Below are 16,508 nucleotides of genomic sequence, written 5' to 3'. Positions count from 1 at the left end.
AACATACAAAAAAAGAGAGAGAAAGGCCCAAGACAACAGCAATCATAAAGCCATAGAATGATGTAGATGGCAACAACTGGCTTTTGACTGTCACAGAAAAACACCAGTACAGGGCAGGAGATACAAGGTCCTCCATGCTCAGAGGCAGCACAGAGCATGTTTAGACAAACATCCATTAGGAATTGCCTAACTTGCTATTACAGACTCCTAGAAACAGGAACTCCAGCCCCCTGAATTACCAGTGCTTTACTACACTGAATCAGGAAAACATTGTTTTGCCCCTAACACCCAATTTAAGACTTCCTTGATGTAAGTTAAGCTGCCTTCAATGGACACAGCTAATGATCAATCCCCATCCTCCATCCTTTTCTACTGCTTGGTTTTTTTTAAACAAGGGAACAAGTTCAGTATTTCCCTCTTTACAACAGGCTCTCTGAGCCTCCTTTTCTTGTTCTTCCCTGGAATCTTTCTAGATTATGTCTTTATCTTTCCTAAAGCACTCAGAACTAGGTACAGTGCTCGCTCGCTGTTCTGAGCTCTGACAAATAACTGCCTTCTGCAGTTATGCAACACACCTGGAAATGCATTCCAGGTTTTCCAGATGACAGCAAAAGGCACCAACATACTTGGTTTGTTATCTGCTATTACCCCAGATCCTACCTTCAATATTACCGCATCGGCAACTGTTCTCCATTTTGTACTGCATACAGTTACTTTTGTTAATTCAGCTCGGGTTTGCTTAATTTCAAATTGTTAGATTTCAGGCCATTTCTGCAATGTACTGTGATCTTTGCCTGGAGAAGAGAAGGCTCAGGGGAGACCTTAAAACAGCCATCTAAAGTTTAAAGAGGGGCTAACATGAAACCTGGAGAGGGATATTTTTTAAGGGCATGTAGTGACAGGACAAGAGGGAATGGGTTTAAACTGACAGATGTAGATTAGATATAAGGAAGAAATTCTTTCCTGTGAGGGTGCTGAGGCCCTGGCACAGGGTGCCCAGAGAAGCTGTGGCTGCCCCATCCCTGGCAGTGTTCAAGGCCAGGTTGGACAGGGCTTGGAGCAACCTGGTCTGGTGGAAGATGTCCCTGCCCATGGCAAGGGGTTGGAACCCCCGGATGAGCTTTAAGGGCCCTTCCAACACAAACAATTGTATGGTTCTATGATCTTTTTGACATCTAATCCTATCTTCCAAAGGCTACCTCATCCCTGCACACCCATGTATTCACTGGCTATTTCATTACTGTGGTATTTAATGAATAGTATACAGTAGCCACAGCAGTGCACATGAAGACCCCGTATCACACATGCAGAGAAACAGAGGACATAATTATTCCAAATATGGTTTTCTAATGATGCTGAGCCCCTTAATTTCACTTTTCGTTTGCCTAGTTTATGTAAAGGTCATGCACTAGGTCGAAAGCCAGCAGCTTTCTCCATCTGCCAGGCCTGCTACCATATCAGAGGAGAAAATTAAATTGATCTGATACGATTGTTTCTTCAAAATTAGCAATGTATCTCTGTTGTTGTCTTAATTTCCTTTAGTAAAGGATCTGAGTGTAAGCATCTGATCTTTTTCAGCATCTTGACAGGTTGTGTAACCACACTGGTCAGTCAGTTCTCCAGCTCTTTTTGGGGAGTGAAGGAGAAAGAAAAAAGATGGAAGATACGTATTCACTTGCTCCATTCACTTACAAACTGTGGTATTTCATGATCTGCAGAACACACACTGGAGACAACTGATCACTCTACGGGCCCGAGGGAGTCTGAACCCTCTTCCCCCTCTCTCCCTACGGCCACGGCCAGAGCCTTAAGACAGAGGAGGGACACCCTGCGAGAAGCGGCAGGAGCGGCGGCCGCCCCTCACCGCGCCCCGGGTCTGGCCCCAGCGCCGGGCGGGCGGGGCGGCTAGCGCTGGCCGTGCGCCGGCTGCCCTCTCCTGGCAGCCCGCCGCCAGAGCGGCACCCTGGCCCGGCACCGCGGCTGCCCCGCTCCTCCTCTTTCTTGTGTTCTTCTTGTGCTTTTTGCTTCGTTTTCCTTCAACTAAGCAGAACAACCTCGCCAGTGCAGTGCCAGTGCAGCCCTCACCTGACAGCTTTAAAACCAGCTCGGTTTCAAGTTAGCTGTGCGCAGAACAACTTTGTGCCCCCATAAAACAAACCTCATTGCCACAGGATGTTGTGGATGCCAAAAATTTAGACGGGCTCAAAAAACAATCTGAACAAATTAAATAAAGAAAAATATCACAGGTGACTTAAAATAATAATCTGTGGCCAGGAAATGCCAAAGGCACGGGCTTGCTTCAAGAGTATGGAGGTGGGGAAGTATAACCGAATTTTGGCTCTGTTCCCTCTGCTTTAAGTACTTACTCTTAGACACTGCCGAAGCCAGAACACTGGAAGGCAGAGACCTCCTGTCTGACCCAGAACAGCTGCTTCCATGCAATCGGTAGGACAGAACACCCATCAACAGGCTGTGTGTGCTCAACACTGTTTGGTTTTGGTCCTCTGACCAATCATTTCACAGACTATTTCAAATATACATGCCATGCTCTCTAGCACTCGTCATCATTTAGAAGACAAAAATCTAAAGAAGATGCTGTCCCTCTTGCCAAAACAACTAAGAGGCTTGGGAGTGTCCAAGACCCTTGCAGACATCAGGTAACACTTCAGCGGTCAAACAGTACACTGCAGGGGTAGAAGTGGTCTCCCGGTCCTCTCCCAAGGATGACTCACATCTCCTTTCTTTAACCCCAAGCAGAGATGAGAAATTGCTTGAACTGGAGGGCTCAAACATGAAAGGAATTTATATTACATCATCCAGCCCATTTCCTGCCAACGTCTTACAGCCCCAGAGCTTTAGAAGGACTATTCATCAGCAAGGTAATCGCTACTTCCCTTGAGAAGCTGTTTACAGGACTGAAGGAGCTTAGTGTCAGGAAGTCTTCCCACGTATCCCAAACTGGATGCATTCCTCAACTTCTTCTCACACAACTTTTCTCCACGTGGTTATTTTTTGCTCTCGATATTGAGCAACTATGACCAAGGCATGCACTGGTATGGAGCTTGCTGGAGGTGTTTATGGAGGAGTTCTGCAAGGAAATGATTCCCTGGTTTGTATGCAGAGAGGCTAGAAAGGTAGCAGACACAAGGGAAAAGGTAAATATAGGGCCAGTGTCCTATATTTGCCCTGTTTGAAAGGTTTGTGTCAACTGCAAGACACTGTGCTTCCTGTATTAAGGAGTTTGATGGTAGGAAATAAGCTGAACAGAAAGGAAAGGAGAGATTTGGAGGAATGTAGACAATATAAGCACAGAGACTTGGTTCAGAGTGACATTTCAGAAAGCAGTATTATAACAAGCTCAGTTATTTAGTAGAGTTACAGTTCCTTCTAATCACAATTCCCAAGTCCTTCCTGCAGTTTCTTAGAGATGTAGTCTGGCTTGAGAAAACAAAGAACCACTTCTTTGTGCTTCAAGTGATCAACCAAATGTCTTACCAAGATAGCTCTGGATTCAGAGGAGAATTATTGCTACATTAATTTCCATGGATCTTTTGTCTTCCAACTCATCCTGATTGATTGGACTTCAGTCTGTAACCAACTCCTCCTTCAATTTTCAGCTAAGCACTCTGCTCTCTATTTTCCTTCCCAGATATCACGATTTATGTTGCTTTTAACTTAACCCTCTCCACTCTCTCAACACTTCTTTTACCTTCTGAATGTGCTGAGTTATAAGCAGTGTTAGATGCAATCCAATAAAGGATTTCTCAAACTCCCCACTCCTGCAGTGTTAAATGCCTTTCCATAACACATCTTAACTACCCCACATCCTTCACAGCTTAGGTGCTAAATGGTAACCCCCCACCTTACCTCATGGTTATCCCACTGCACAACCTCTGTGTGCAGCTGCCTCACAGATGCTTCCCATCTCCTGAGTATGTTGAACATGTTTTCCCAGACCCCATTCTCTACCAGGAAGCTCATTACTTTGTATAGGACATTGCAGTTAGGTCAGTAACAGAGTATCCCTTTTGTTTCTGTCTAGTATAGAGTGGAAACATTTCACTGCTTGCCTGAAGAGAGGCTGTGGAAGCCAGGAAGCAGTAGATCTAGCCATCTTAATCCTAGTTCACCTCATTTTAAACAGCAGGAAGACATTTAGTTTTCCTCTCATTAGCTTGCTCCCACCCCAAATCCGGGGTTGTTTGCCTTCAAGCAGAGAGGCACTCCTCAGAAGCACCACAAACACCAAGTCTGGTCTCCATTTTGTTTGGAGGCTCTCAGCTGCTTCGTAATTTTTATCCTGGCTATTCATTCAAGAAGTAAGGTGTTAACTTCAGAGCCTTCCTAGAACCTCTCTGTCCCTCAGTTCAAACACTTGTATTAAATACACTCCAGACAAACCAAAAGTGTAAGCAACAACCAAACCAAAACCCCACAAATACCCTCCCTTTTAGCTCCTGAAAAACTTAACACTTTGACTGCCACAATCTCACAGGTTACCAAGGCAGTTGGCACACATACTACAGGGTTTATGTGCACTGTCAATTACAAGCAGGAAAACAAATCAAAATCCAAGATGCTTTTCAGGAACAGTAATTATACATTTAAACTCTTGAGACAGGGAGTCTTTGTTCCAAGACTGACAATACAACACTGGAAAGAGAGTGTGGCTGGTGCTATCATGGTACAATTAAAAACCAACCAAGTGGCCAATCCATTCTCCTCAAGAAGGTGACTTTTTATTTGTTTTACGACAAGAGCATCTCAGCCGGTTAATACTAAACCAAGAGGTTTTTGTGGATATCCTAAACCATGCTGCTGTTAAAGTTCCCAATATCCCCAAATTCACACTTCATCCACATGATGGAGAAGAGGAATTTAGGTGAAGGAGCCTCAGACCACACAGAAGAGAGGACAGAGATTTGCCCCTTTGAACTCTCTGCTGAGATCCCCACTGCTCACTGCAGAGAGACCACCAGTGCCTCCATGCAGGCAGCTCCAACAGGAAGCCCAGTGACCTGCTGTCCTGCCTCCCCACAGGAGCTCACACACACCCTTCACATCTCAGGATGAAGGGCTTCCTTGCCCAGCTCCCCATGTCAGGAGGGACTAAGCAAAGAAAACAAACAGGGGAAAAAAAGCAACAGGGGAGGTTTCCTGTTCTCACAGCCTGCCACCACCAACGTTCAGTTTACCCAGACCAGCCTGTGGCCCTTGGGAGAGGAGTGCACACAGACACCATGCCCCAACAGATATTCCAAAGCAGCAAGAGAGAAAAGACCCAGGGGAACAGGCTGACAATTGGAGAGGATTTAACAGCATTTCACCTTAAGCTTGAACTCAAACCAAAGGGATAGTGAAAAAGCTGCTCCTAGCAGTTGCCATGGGCACCCGCACTACCTTGTATTGCAGTCTCATCTACATACATGAGAGCAACAGGTCAAGCCTAGCAAGTGCTCAGATGGAAAACCAGCCACCGAAATTAAACTGTTGAAGGAAATTACACTTGTGATGGGTAACAGTGTTTCCACCACGTTAGTAGCAAGCCAATGGCCCAGTTTGATTTAAGAATTATACTCATGCAAGTACAAGCTTTTAAAAGAGGCTTCAAACCAATATCCTAACCCATTGTGATAGCTGAGAATCACTTTCCGTAACAGAAGAGGTGTAATAGCTCAAACATCCTGACCGAGTTCTGGTGTGTGTGCAATTACCTCTCTCTCCTCTTCTCTTCCTTTCAGCAGCAGCTAAACAAGGTGTTCTTGACCATTTTGCTTCCTGTTGGGGCACAGAATTACTCTGTGCAGCTGCCAAATTCTGCCACAGAAGTACCAGTATTCAGCACTTGAATAAATTTCAGATATCATGTTGAATATGTTTGGACATGAAAAAGATTAGAGCTGTATGACATAGGCCTTGGTTTTATATAAAATGGGCTGGCATAGCTAGCATGGAATAGCCTTCTGGAAGTATTCATTCTTGATGAGTTTGTCTGAGTGTAAATGTTATATCAGTATAGCTGTAACAGTCATCTTCCATGCTGAGAGCAACTCATAGTACCTCAGAGCTGTTTGTCACAGCTTGGGAAATGAAGCAAGGAAGTCTTGGTTCACTGCCTTTTAGGCAGGCGCTCGTGTTACTAAAAAAGAAACACCATTTTGTTGGCAGGCCCAACAGAGGGATAGAGAACTGAACAGTCCCCAGAGAATAAACTCTCCTCACCAAAAGACTTGGTTCTCTTCTTGCTTAACAATGTTGCACTAACGCTTCCCTTATTTTCCCTTTACTGTCCCTGCCATCAGCCTACCTCTGGGGAAAAGGAGAGGCATCCTGCCATTCCTGTATGTGCATCAGACATCCACAGAGCAAACCTTGAATTCCTGAGAACAGTCCCAGAGAGCTCTCCAGCTCCTTACATGGCTGTAACATAGACCCAGCAATATACACTGCAACACAAAACCTTCTGTTTTCAGGCAAGCATACACCATAATGACTTAGCACGTGTTCCCCAGGCCCTCTCACCACAAGAAGTCCACTAAACCAGCACTCTGGCAGGGCAGGTGAGGAACGAGGGGGCTGCACAGCAACCTAATGTTCTGGGTTATCATAAGGTAATCACACAACACCAGAATTAAGAGGAACACTGTCTCAGCATAAACCCATCTCATTTGCCTCAGTGCTGCTGCTCATGTGTGATGACGACAGAACCCTTAAATATCTGGGAAAGGATACAAAATAAACTTCATGCTGTAGACCTAAGCAATCCCAAATGGCCAAAGTGAGGACTCAAACCAATCACGTATTTCCACTAGCAGGAAGAAAAAATCCTACGATAATCTGCAACATCTGGGCATGATTTAACCACTAGAGGGTGTAAAAACAGCACAGTGAAAGGTTTGCAGCCAGCAATTAACTGCATTTAGAGCTTGAAGGAGTGAATTAAAAGGACATACAGAAAAGTGAAGGAGTAGGATGCTATGCAAGGTGACAGAGAGGGCAAATTATAGCCACAGAATTTCTAGCAGGACTACTGTGGCTACCCAGCCCTAAAAATAAAGCTCTACTTTGCTATTTCTGCTAAGGAAAACATTGTGGTAAAAAGCACAAGCACTTTATAATCAAGAACTGTAATGGGACAGAACAAAACACAGAGATTTACACTCAACCAGATTAAATTCAGCTCCTAATCTGAGGAAATCAGACATCATTGCTCCTGCATGTCATAATTACTTTGTTACAAGCTCAAGATCACTGCACATATTCCCACACCACTTCCTTCCTCCTTCCCCAGAGCAGAAAGGCAGGTGATGAAACAGCCATTGCTGTCTCCCACACCAGCCCGAGTGTGTAGCAACAGAAGATTTTTTTCCCTGTTATCATGTTATAGGCTCCCTATCAAATTAGCTAAAAGCTTTGAAACCTCATTAGTGAAAACCAGACCTGAATTTAAGCTGCTTCAAGGCCAAAAGCAAGACAGAAGGACAAACACCACAGTTCAAGGGAGGGGGGGAAGGGTGGAAAGGGGAGGCCAAAAAGATTTTTTACAAGTATTTGCTAAAATGAAAACACACAAATTAAACTGAAATCTCCCTAAAGCTACCTGCCATCTGAAATACATATACACACTTGCTAATATACATTACTCCTATGTTCACCCATACAGAGCCCTCTGAGGCTGCCCAGGCTGTAATTCTCATTTCACACCCTAGCTGTTGTAGAGCTTCCTGTGCCCATCTCCGCTGTTCTGGTGACCTGCCAGCAACAGCAGCCCTGCGCTTTCAAATCAGAAGAGTTATTAAGGGATGAGAAGAAGGACAAAATCTGTGAAGCGGGACATGCTGGTAGTCACCAAAATGAAACACCTGAAAACACCCCTAAATAGGTAGGTACAGTGAAGGGCAAAACTGGGTGCAGAGGTTGCCACCAGAATGGAAAAGCTGAAAGCAGATACGAACTGCTTAAAGGATCTGAGACTGGCTCTGCCTCTCAACCCAGCATATCTTACCCTGGGTAGAGTAGCAACCCAACTCTCCCAACATCCCAGTGTGTAATATTTATTCATGCTAGTTACCAGTTTAATATATCCCAGTAGACATGCTGAATAATTTCCTCCTATGTAGAAACCCATAGACACGTTACCAGCGCCAAAGATTTGAGCTCTTCAATTGCTGAGCCTGCACTATGCTGCACTTCCTTCATAAAAACATCTCCCATTAAGCTGTTGCTACATATACCCAGGCCTCATCAAGATATGATGAAAATCACTTTCTTTATATAGCAGTACCTGAGAGTATTGAAGAATTTGATTCTGGTTTTGTTATTTGCTCATTTCTAAAATGTACTGCATTATTGATTTTCTGTGCATATTAATTTCCTGTTACACTGGTTCACACTCTGCTTTGCATTAGCACTGTAGAACACTAAAAAATCCCACTTCATTCTAAGAAGGGAGATTTAATGTGTGGCAGTTGTACCTTACAACCCATTAAATTTCATTTGTTCCAAAGCATCTCCTCCTTCCGACACACAAATTCATCAACTGGGATTTCTCCATCTTGTGCTAGAAGGCAAGAGAATGCTTACAGATGTAACACAATGAACAGTGTGATTTTTACTGCTGTAGGGGAACATTCTGAATAGGAGCAAGGGGCAGGGCCCCTGCGGGACTTGAAAGGAAGGCAAGACAAGTTCACAGATACTAGAAACAATCCAATGGGACGTTTCACTCCCTAACTCCACCAGCAAAGCAGACGCTCACAAAAACTCAGTACTGTTTTGCTCCCCAGATTCTGGAAATACAGCAGTAAGTATAAAACAGGGCCAAGCATGCACTGGCACTGAACACGTACATTCACTAACACTGAGGAGATAGAGTGGGACCTTATGACAGTGATTTTAAGTTATGACATCTTTAAGAATAAAGAATTTCCTGAGCTGTTGGTAATGTAGATCATGTTTAACCCCTTACCAGGCACATTGCCACATACTGCTGGAGGCCATAAAAAAAGATTCAGCTTACCACATATATCTCCGCAAGCATTCCACAATAGAACAAAAACCATTTCCCTTCCATAATAAGCCAGCTGGGAAGCTGTTGGACAAAACACCCATAAATGCACAGAGACAAACGCACACATTTACTGCAATCAGACTCTTACTTGATTGTCTCTTCCTGGGTATCCATGATAACCTGAAGTCAGAGGCTCGTTCTGCAAGACAAGAAAAGAAAGAGTTAATGTAGGGGTTACAGGAAGAGAAACCAAGGAATTATGCATCTGTTTTGACCCAGGTAAAAACAAGAGCCTGCATGAAATGGGGGAAGGATGAGCTAAGATTAAAGCATTCTGCTAACTTCCTATTTTCCATGTAAGCCACTACACCTAAATTAATTTTCAACTGCAGGTGTCAAACTGTGCAGAAAGGAAAAGAATAAAGGAAAAGAGCCATAAAATAACCATAAGTTAATCCTGCCTTACCCTCTGTAATTTCAGTAGTGTATAATATTCATAATTTTCCGAAGAATTCTTATATGCAAACTTCATTTATCATCACGAACACTGAACAAAACAGAACATAAAATTACAGAAACTACCGCCCACCTTGCCCAATCTTGAAGAAACGTTTCCCTAAACACTAGCCATGAAATGTAATTTTCTCCTTTTCAAAACTGTACTAATAGCTTAACACGAACTTAAAAAGCAGTCAGTGTATCTTCAAGCACCCCAGTAAGCACAAGCAATATGTTGCACACTCCCAATGGGAGATCAATGCTCTAGACTTGCTTATTTCACCCCACCAGGGTCTCCGAGCCAACACATTTTGTGCTATTGGCAGCCCCATCACACTGTTCTGTGGGGATTTAAGAACCTCCAGTGCTTGGAATCTCTCCATGAAATTCCCAGACCTGTCTCTATTTTAGCAGTGCAGTGGGGATTAAGATAACATACTTCACAATACTTCCCGAATGTTTATTTCGGTCTCTTAATTTATTTTCTGTTACTCTCCCTCCAACACTTCCTACTTGAAACAGGGAGAGGGCACTCATACATGCCCTGTGCATGCATCTGTCTCTCTGGGTGGAGGATAAACTAAACTAGACCAAGCCTGTATCAATTTCACCCTGGTATCTGTGCATTCACAAACAACTCCTGGCAGAATGCTAGGAGGAGGAAAGACAATAGCCACCCTCCACAATGAGCTTTTAAGTCTGCTCCTACCTGTTGTTCTGACTTGTGAGGAGGAGCCCCAAAGCCAGCCATGCACCTTCCCCAGCAACTCTTGGGGAATCAGGGGTAGAGGGGCAGGCGAAAGGGGAAGACCCTAACAAAACACAGCAAAACAATTCCAAATTGTCAAAAACAATATTCTGGGCACAAAGCTGACAGAGATGTGTGATCACCGTCAGCAAGAGGTTTTGTTGAGATATTTTGAGTTTTGCACTCGGATATTTGGGTTAAACAGGCCGGCTCCTACCAGAGTGAAGTCTTCTGCCCTATACAGGGCCTATGATCACTGGCACAACTTTGCAGTTTACACAAGAACACTTCGAACACAACTTCTTCTGAAAAGCAAGGTGCTAATATTTCAATACAGGGACTAGCAATGCTATTTTAAGTTTCTATTCATCCTTCCTCTCTTCCTCTTTACCTCAAACCTGCCCAGGGGATTCTCCACGGAAACTTGCCAGGAAACATCCAGCCTCTTAGGCTCTCACACTAAAGCTACAGTAAGTAGCACACACAGTATGAGAGCTTCAAGGACAACAAAACTTCTGGCAGCCAATTTTGGGGGATTAACAGTAATTAATTAGGATGACCACCCTGTGAGTACATTCTTCTCAAACACTACTAGCCAGCAAGCAGGTAAAGCAGAAGTAATACAGAAAGAGAAGGCACGACAGAGAAGTTGGAAGAAGCAAGTGGAGACTGACAGCTACAGCACCATCCAAAGCATTTGCGTTTTAACTGTGAATGAAATTAAGAACCAAGCAACATCACGATGAAAAGGCAGGCTAGTACTTTCCTCCCCCAGTGTAACTACATATTATAAGTTCCGTGATTGTGTCTGTCACACACTATAGTCTACCAACTTATATCTAAGTGCCAGAAATGTTCATTTGGTATCAGGAGATAACAGTCTTCTCTCAAAAGACCATTCCAGGTACTCTTTTAACAGCACTTGCTCACAGCACCTGCAAGGTCAGTACCACAGACATGCTCATGTGGCAGTCTGTCTCAACACCTTGGAAAACAGAAAGATTTCCACACAGAAAAAAATGAATAAATGGAGAATTTGCCCCTAGAGAAAACAAGCTGAAAGTTATCATGAAGAAAGGAAAAGAAATCGTTATTTTGAGGATAATGTTCTTCACATCAGGGACTGTTACTATGAGGCTGTAGCAGAAAAGAGACAAAACAGAACCTTGTGGGATTTCCTAAAGTCAAAGAACCTAAATGCCCAGAAACCATGTCTAGAAACAGAATGGCTTCACTGTAGAAGCAAATCTCAAGAGTGAGAAAAGGAAGAGAAAGACAATTATAGAGATCTGAGGGCAGCCCTTTCTATGGAAGAGAAATAAACAAGAAAGATGTGGAGGAAAAAGAAAAACCCAAACCCCACAGTTAGCAATTTGCACTTCGTTTTTGGAAGACAAATCCACAAATCACAGACTAAAAATGTTTGAGGGTATGGTTGCATCGTAAGGCAAAAGAAGAGGTGAAAGAAGGTTAGATTAGGAAAGCTAGAGTTCGGAGAAAGCAGAGGTTAGAAACGGGGTGGCAGCTGGAGCATTAAGGTCACAGAAAGGCCAAAGATATCTCTGCCTCTCATACAGCAACGCCACCACCAAGTACTGAACCCTTTACAAAATCCCCGCTGTGCGTATCATTGCTCTAATTGAACTTAACTCTCCAAGAGAAGGCAGGAAGCGCCTAGGGAAACCGTCTCTCGCCAATAATCTCCAGTGCTGCCAATTTTACAGGTCACTAATGGTGAATCCAGGGCCTGCTGCATGATTATTCCATACAGAGTTTGCTTTTGTTGAAAACTAAACAGAGAAAGAAGTAAAAGCGATAAACTCCTGCAACTGGAACAGGACAGTCGAGCAATATCCAGACAGAAAACCCCTGTTAGTTAGCAAGTGACCTAAGGCAGCAGAGGCTGGGGATACAACTCAATCTCCTCCTCTGCCTGCACACACACAAAACTAATCTTACAAAATGGAAGTAAAAAGAGAGAGAGGGAATGTTTGACACATAAAATACCCTGCCAACATACATGGAGTGCCCCTGCCTTCAGGCAGCAGCCTGGTGGGAGAGGGAATCCCCAGATAACTCCATCTCTCTTGCAACTCCCTCCTGACAATTACATTTCTCTTTCAATACCAACATGAGACCAGACATTGGTAAAGAAATTGAGTCGGGCAGTGCTAGCTTGCAAAATCAAATCAAACTGACACTGGGATGTTTCATTACTTTGTTTACCACGGAAAGGCATTTCTCAGGTACTTGCAATTTGCTTTAGAGTGGGGAGAAAAAAAAACCCTACAAGCTAATACAGTACATCAGCTTTCTGCAACACATATTGTGATTTTATTCAAACCATATTGACAATCTCACACATGGGCTTCCACACTTCCATAGGATCTGTGAGCATTGTGGCTGTACCTCAGCAATAGTCTCTATGCCAGCCAACTGGTTTTAACAAGATGAAAGTCACAACTCAGTCAAATCCATGAAACCTATAACCCTCTCTCTTCCCTTCAAATTTTCCCCCTTTAATTTCCCAGCCTTGCTAACACAAGCTCTCTTCCATTGACATTTGCAATAGTAACATTTGACACAACTGCAAGCCATAGATAAAAGGTAAACACAGTACAGCCATTTGCAGATGACTGAAGGAGATGCTCCTGCACTAGCAGAACAGACAGGCTTTAGGGATCATTGGGGTTTTTGACACCTCTCAACTTTATAAATCTTAAAAGTTGCTGAATTAGATGTATCCGGAAAACGTGAGGAACTGCCAAGAAACCAGCACACCATTAAGAAGTGATCAGTTCTGTGGGTGCTATTAACTTATGAAAGGCCACAGAGGACTGGAGTAGAGGAGGCCTCTGTAGGAAATGTCACAGCTGTAACATAATGGAAGGTCTGGAAGTGCTTCTTCTTAAAAGCAAGTTTTAGCTCAAAGAGGTAGTAATTTTCCTTGACCTAACTTGACCCAGGACAAATTAATTTTACATCACAGACTTACCACTTCGCCAGACACAACAATTAGAGGGGCCTGATTAGCAATTGTTTCTTGACAGTCAAACTAAACCTAAAGCCCGCAGATTAAAACTCCACTGGTAGGAACTGTTATTTTAATGAGTTCACCCGTATTTCCCCAGCCAGAGAATCAATTCCTGACACATCCAAGCTTCAACTTTAAGTGTCGCATCCTTTCGGTTGCAAAGATAATCTCAGAAACATGACCAAGCAATCTCTTCCCTGGACCTCTGCCGTGCCTGCTTTCCGGACAACACTGGAAAAGTGAAGTTAATGCAATTATTCTAAGTTTCACAACTGCCTCCTAGGTTCTGAGCAACAGCAGCAAAACCAACACAAGACCAGCTTATCTGCCTCTTCTCTGGCTGCCCCCAACAGTTCCTGGCAGCACAGCAGCCCGGTGGCTTGGACAGAAGTGGTGAGGGAGAGCCACAGCTTCAGAAACCCCCACGCTACACAGAGCAATGACATAAAGGCAACAAGAAATCACTTGTTCCTCCTGAGAGCGAAATGGGATTTTGAAGTGGTGAGATAGCACAAGCTACACATTTACCAGAGACTGCTGCTACACAGAGAGAAGCCACTTTTCTAGAACACAGAGAATGAGATGTTAAAAAACAAAACAACAAGAAGAAAAGAAAGCTGAACACTGGCAACTAAACCATTAATCTGAAAATGACAGCTGCAAAAAAGTGAAGCTTGCGAGCCAGAAATCCCAGCACTGTTCACCACAGCCCAGGCACTTCACCATCTTTCCTGCTTTACTTCTTGCACAGCAGGAAAGACAGAAAGCCTGTGCTTTCTGACAGGGGGGGCTTGAAAAAGGCTTTTTAGTATATTAACTGTGGCAGGGCACAAGCAAAACTGTAAATGCCTTGAGCTTATTATCAGTTACCAAGAAAACAGAAGCAATTCTTCATTGGACCCTTATATGCACAAATTACTGCATATAAGCAAAAAGCAAATATGGAATCATAGAAATATCTGTTTCTTTGTCTAAGTGTATGTGATGCATTCAGTCTGGCTTCTCGACTGTATGTGCCATCTCCCTACCCCAAACTGTCTGTGGATAAAATTAATGGGAAAAGCAGCATGTATGGGTGAATTACAGATTATTAATGAAAAACTGAACTAAAGTAGTTTTTAAATGGATCTTAATGTCACCCTTCTCCCTCGATACTTACCCTAATTTGATATATAGCTCTTGCTAATCACTCTGCAGTTCCAATCACTGCATGTATAGTGTGGGACAAATCCCTTCAGCCGTCTTCGTTTTCAATTAAACTTGCTTCCCAGCTTTTGGCCAGTTTCCAGATGCACAAACGTCATCTAGCAAAGGACTTCCATTTATTTGCTTCCTTTGTCAGTGTCCTGAAATCAACAACCTGTCCAGTTTTGTGGACGCAAGTAAATGGATTTACATTTGTCTTATTACACGTCCTTTTGGGGGGTTTTTAAGTTGTGTTTGGGGACTAAAGGCCTCAAATTTTGAAGAAAGGCACCACATCAAGCATGTTGCTGCCCTTGACGGCTGGGAAGACTCATGCTGGCTAGCATTGCCCTGGCTTCCCATACACACCCAAATCACTAAGGACACTTCCTGAGGGAGGGAAAACCGGAGGTGCTGCTGCTAACACGGTGCTCCAGGGTGCTCCAGCTGCACAGGGCCTGAAGCTGGCAGCTGCCCCCTGGAGAGCAGAGAGCACCCATGGGCTCCCTGCTTCAGGGCCTGGCGGAGGCTGGGATGCAGGCCCATCCGGCCCCTCTTCCTTCCTGGAATTCTGGCCCAGTCGCTGCAGCAACGGCAGCCTCCACCCTGCCCTCCTCTCACCAGGTTTCCCCTTCTCCTAAAAATACCTTGTTTTCAGCAGGAGCCAGTATGATGTTGGACAGATAGAACAGGAGAGCTCCTGGCCGTGACCCACTGCCTTGCATGGCCCCCCTGATGGGGTTCCCCACCTCCAGCCCCACAGCACAAGGGGGTCCCTGCCCCAGCCTCAAGGCTTTGCAAGCCCACAGCTCTCCAGAGCTCCACCCCTGTAGCACCCTGCAGCCCCAGGCAGCCCATCACCTGCCCTTGAGCCTGCAGGCCCTCCTCTCCACCATCATTAAAGAGCAGGGGCCCAGCCAAGAGGGAGGCCAGGCCTGCCAGAGGCTCCCCGGGCGGGAAGCCCAGTGACACAGTAAAGACAAGAAAGGAGGGTGATGTCAGATTAACAAAAATAGCCGCCTGCCCCGACCACAGTTTGAATAGTTTGGGAGCAATTAGCTAAGCAAGCCCATGAGGTGGCCAGCAAGAGGGAACAGGACAAGTCAGCAGGAGGCTGCATCCCTGTCAAACAGGGAGCACTCTGGTGAGGCTGCCCAAACGTGTCCATGCAGTTCTGTGTCTGAAATACATCTTAACTCCAACCTCCTGGCAACTTCTGTTCTGCAAAACCCTGTATATACTACAGGAATAATAACCGGTTGGTACAGCAGAAGCTACAGAATGCAATACACACACATATACATCTGACCAAACCACACAGATGGAAACTTTCAGGTCTGCTAAATTCAGTATGCAAGAAGTTTACTCAGGGTTTAAGTGGACAGTGTCCATATGAAGCTACAATACAGATGTCTCATTTTGCAGAAAGGCGGGGGACTTTCATACACAGAAATCACTTCCACAGCCAAAATAGAAAAGCTAAAATTGAAATATTTTACAGAGATTTGGTATAAGAAGAAGTAATGGAAGTAGCTTTCTGGAGGGCAGAAGCAGTTTTCCACCAACAGGCTTTTTCGTTTTCCAGATGAGCCAAAGGGTGTTTTCAGCTTCTCAAAGACATAGGATTTCACTAATTTGTGTAATTTAAATGTACAAAACAAAAACATACAGTTTTAGTTTGGACTACATACGGCAGCATCCTCATACTGCTCTGGGTATACAGGAAATATACCCTGCTTTTGCTGGTCCATGACCTAGGTTGGCAATAACAGATCCAGTGTGAGTTAAAGCCCCTGGGAATACTGTGCACAGTGTGACATCTGTGATCGAGCAAATGCAAGGACACTCTGCATGCACAGAAGTCAACAGCACAGAATATTGATTTCCCTCCTCTTTTACCAGGCAGAAGCATTTTAAATGGCAGCTCATCTTCACTTCCACTCTTTCTCAACACGGCAGGGTTCATAACAAGGCTTTAAAATCCAGCACTGGGGGCACCTTTGGATGCCATAATTGTTATATGGGGCTGAGGA

The 16,508-nt window shown here is 44.3% G+C and overlaps 1 protein-coding gene across 6 annotated transcripts in view; it reads right to left on the bottom strand.

The window, feature by feature from the left end:
• RBFOX2 (RNA binding fox-1 homolog 2) overlaps positions 1 to 16,508 on the bottom strand; it is a 166,184-nt gene that overhangs the window by 120,556 nt on the left and 29,120 nt on the right. For all 6 annotated transcript variants that reach the window (XR_004549659.1, XR_004549660.1, XR_004549661.1 and 3 more), the window contains exon 2: positions 9,159 to 9,209. Coding sequence is in view for 3 of the 6 variants with exons in the window: in XM_034063373.1 (XP_033919264.1) it covers positions 9,159 to 9,209 (51 nt within the window). In the remaining 3 variants the exon portion in view is untranslated. The remainder of the gene's footprint in view (positions 1 to 9,158; positions 9,210 to 16,508) is intronic.

This window comes from Melopsittacus undulatus, chromosome 5 (assembly GCF_012275295.1).
Source record: "Melopsittacus undulatus isolate bMelUnd1 chromosome 5, bMelUnd1.mat.Z, whole genome shotgun sequence".
NCBI classification, from domain to species: domain Eukaryota; kingdom Metazoa; phylum Chordata; class Aves; order Psittaciformes; family Psittaculidae; genus Melopsittacus; species Melopsittacus undulatus.
Note: the sequence above shows the minus strand (reverse complement) of the source record. Positions and strands in the feature narration are given on the sequence as shown.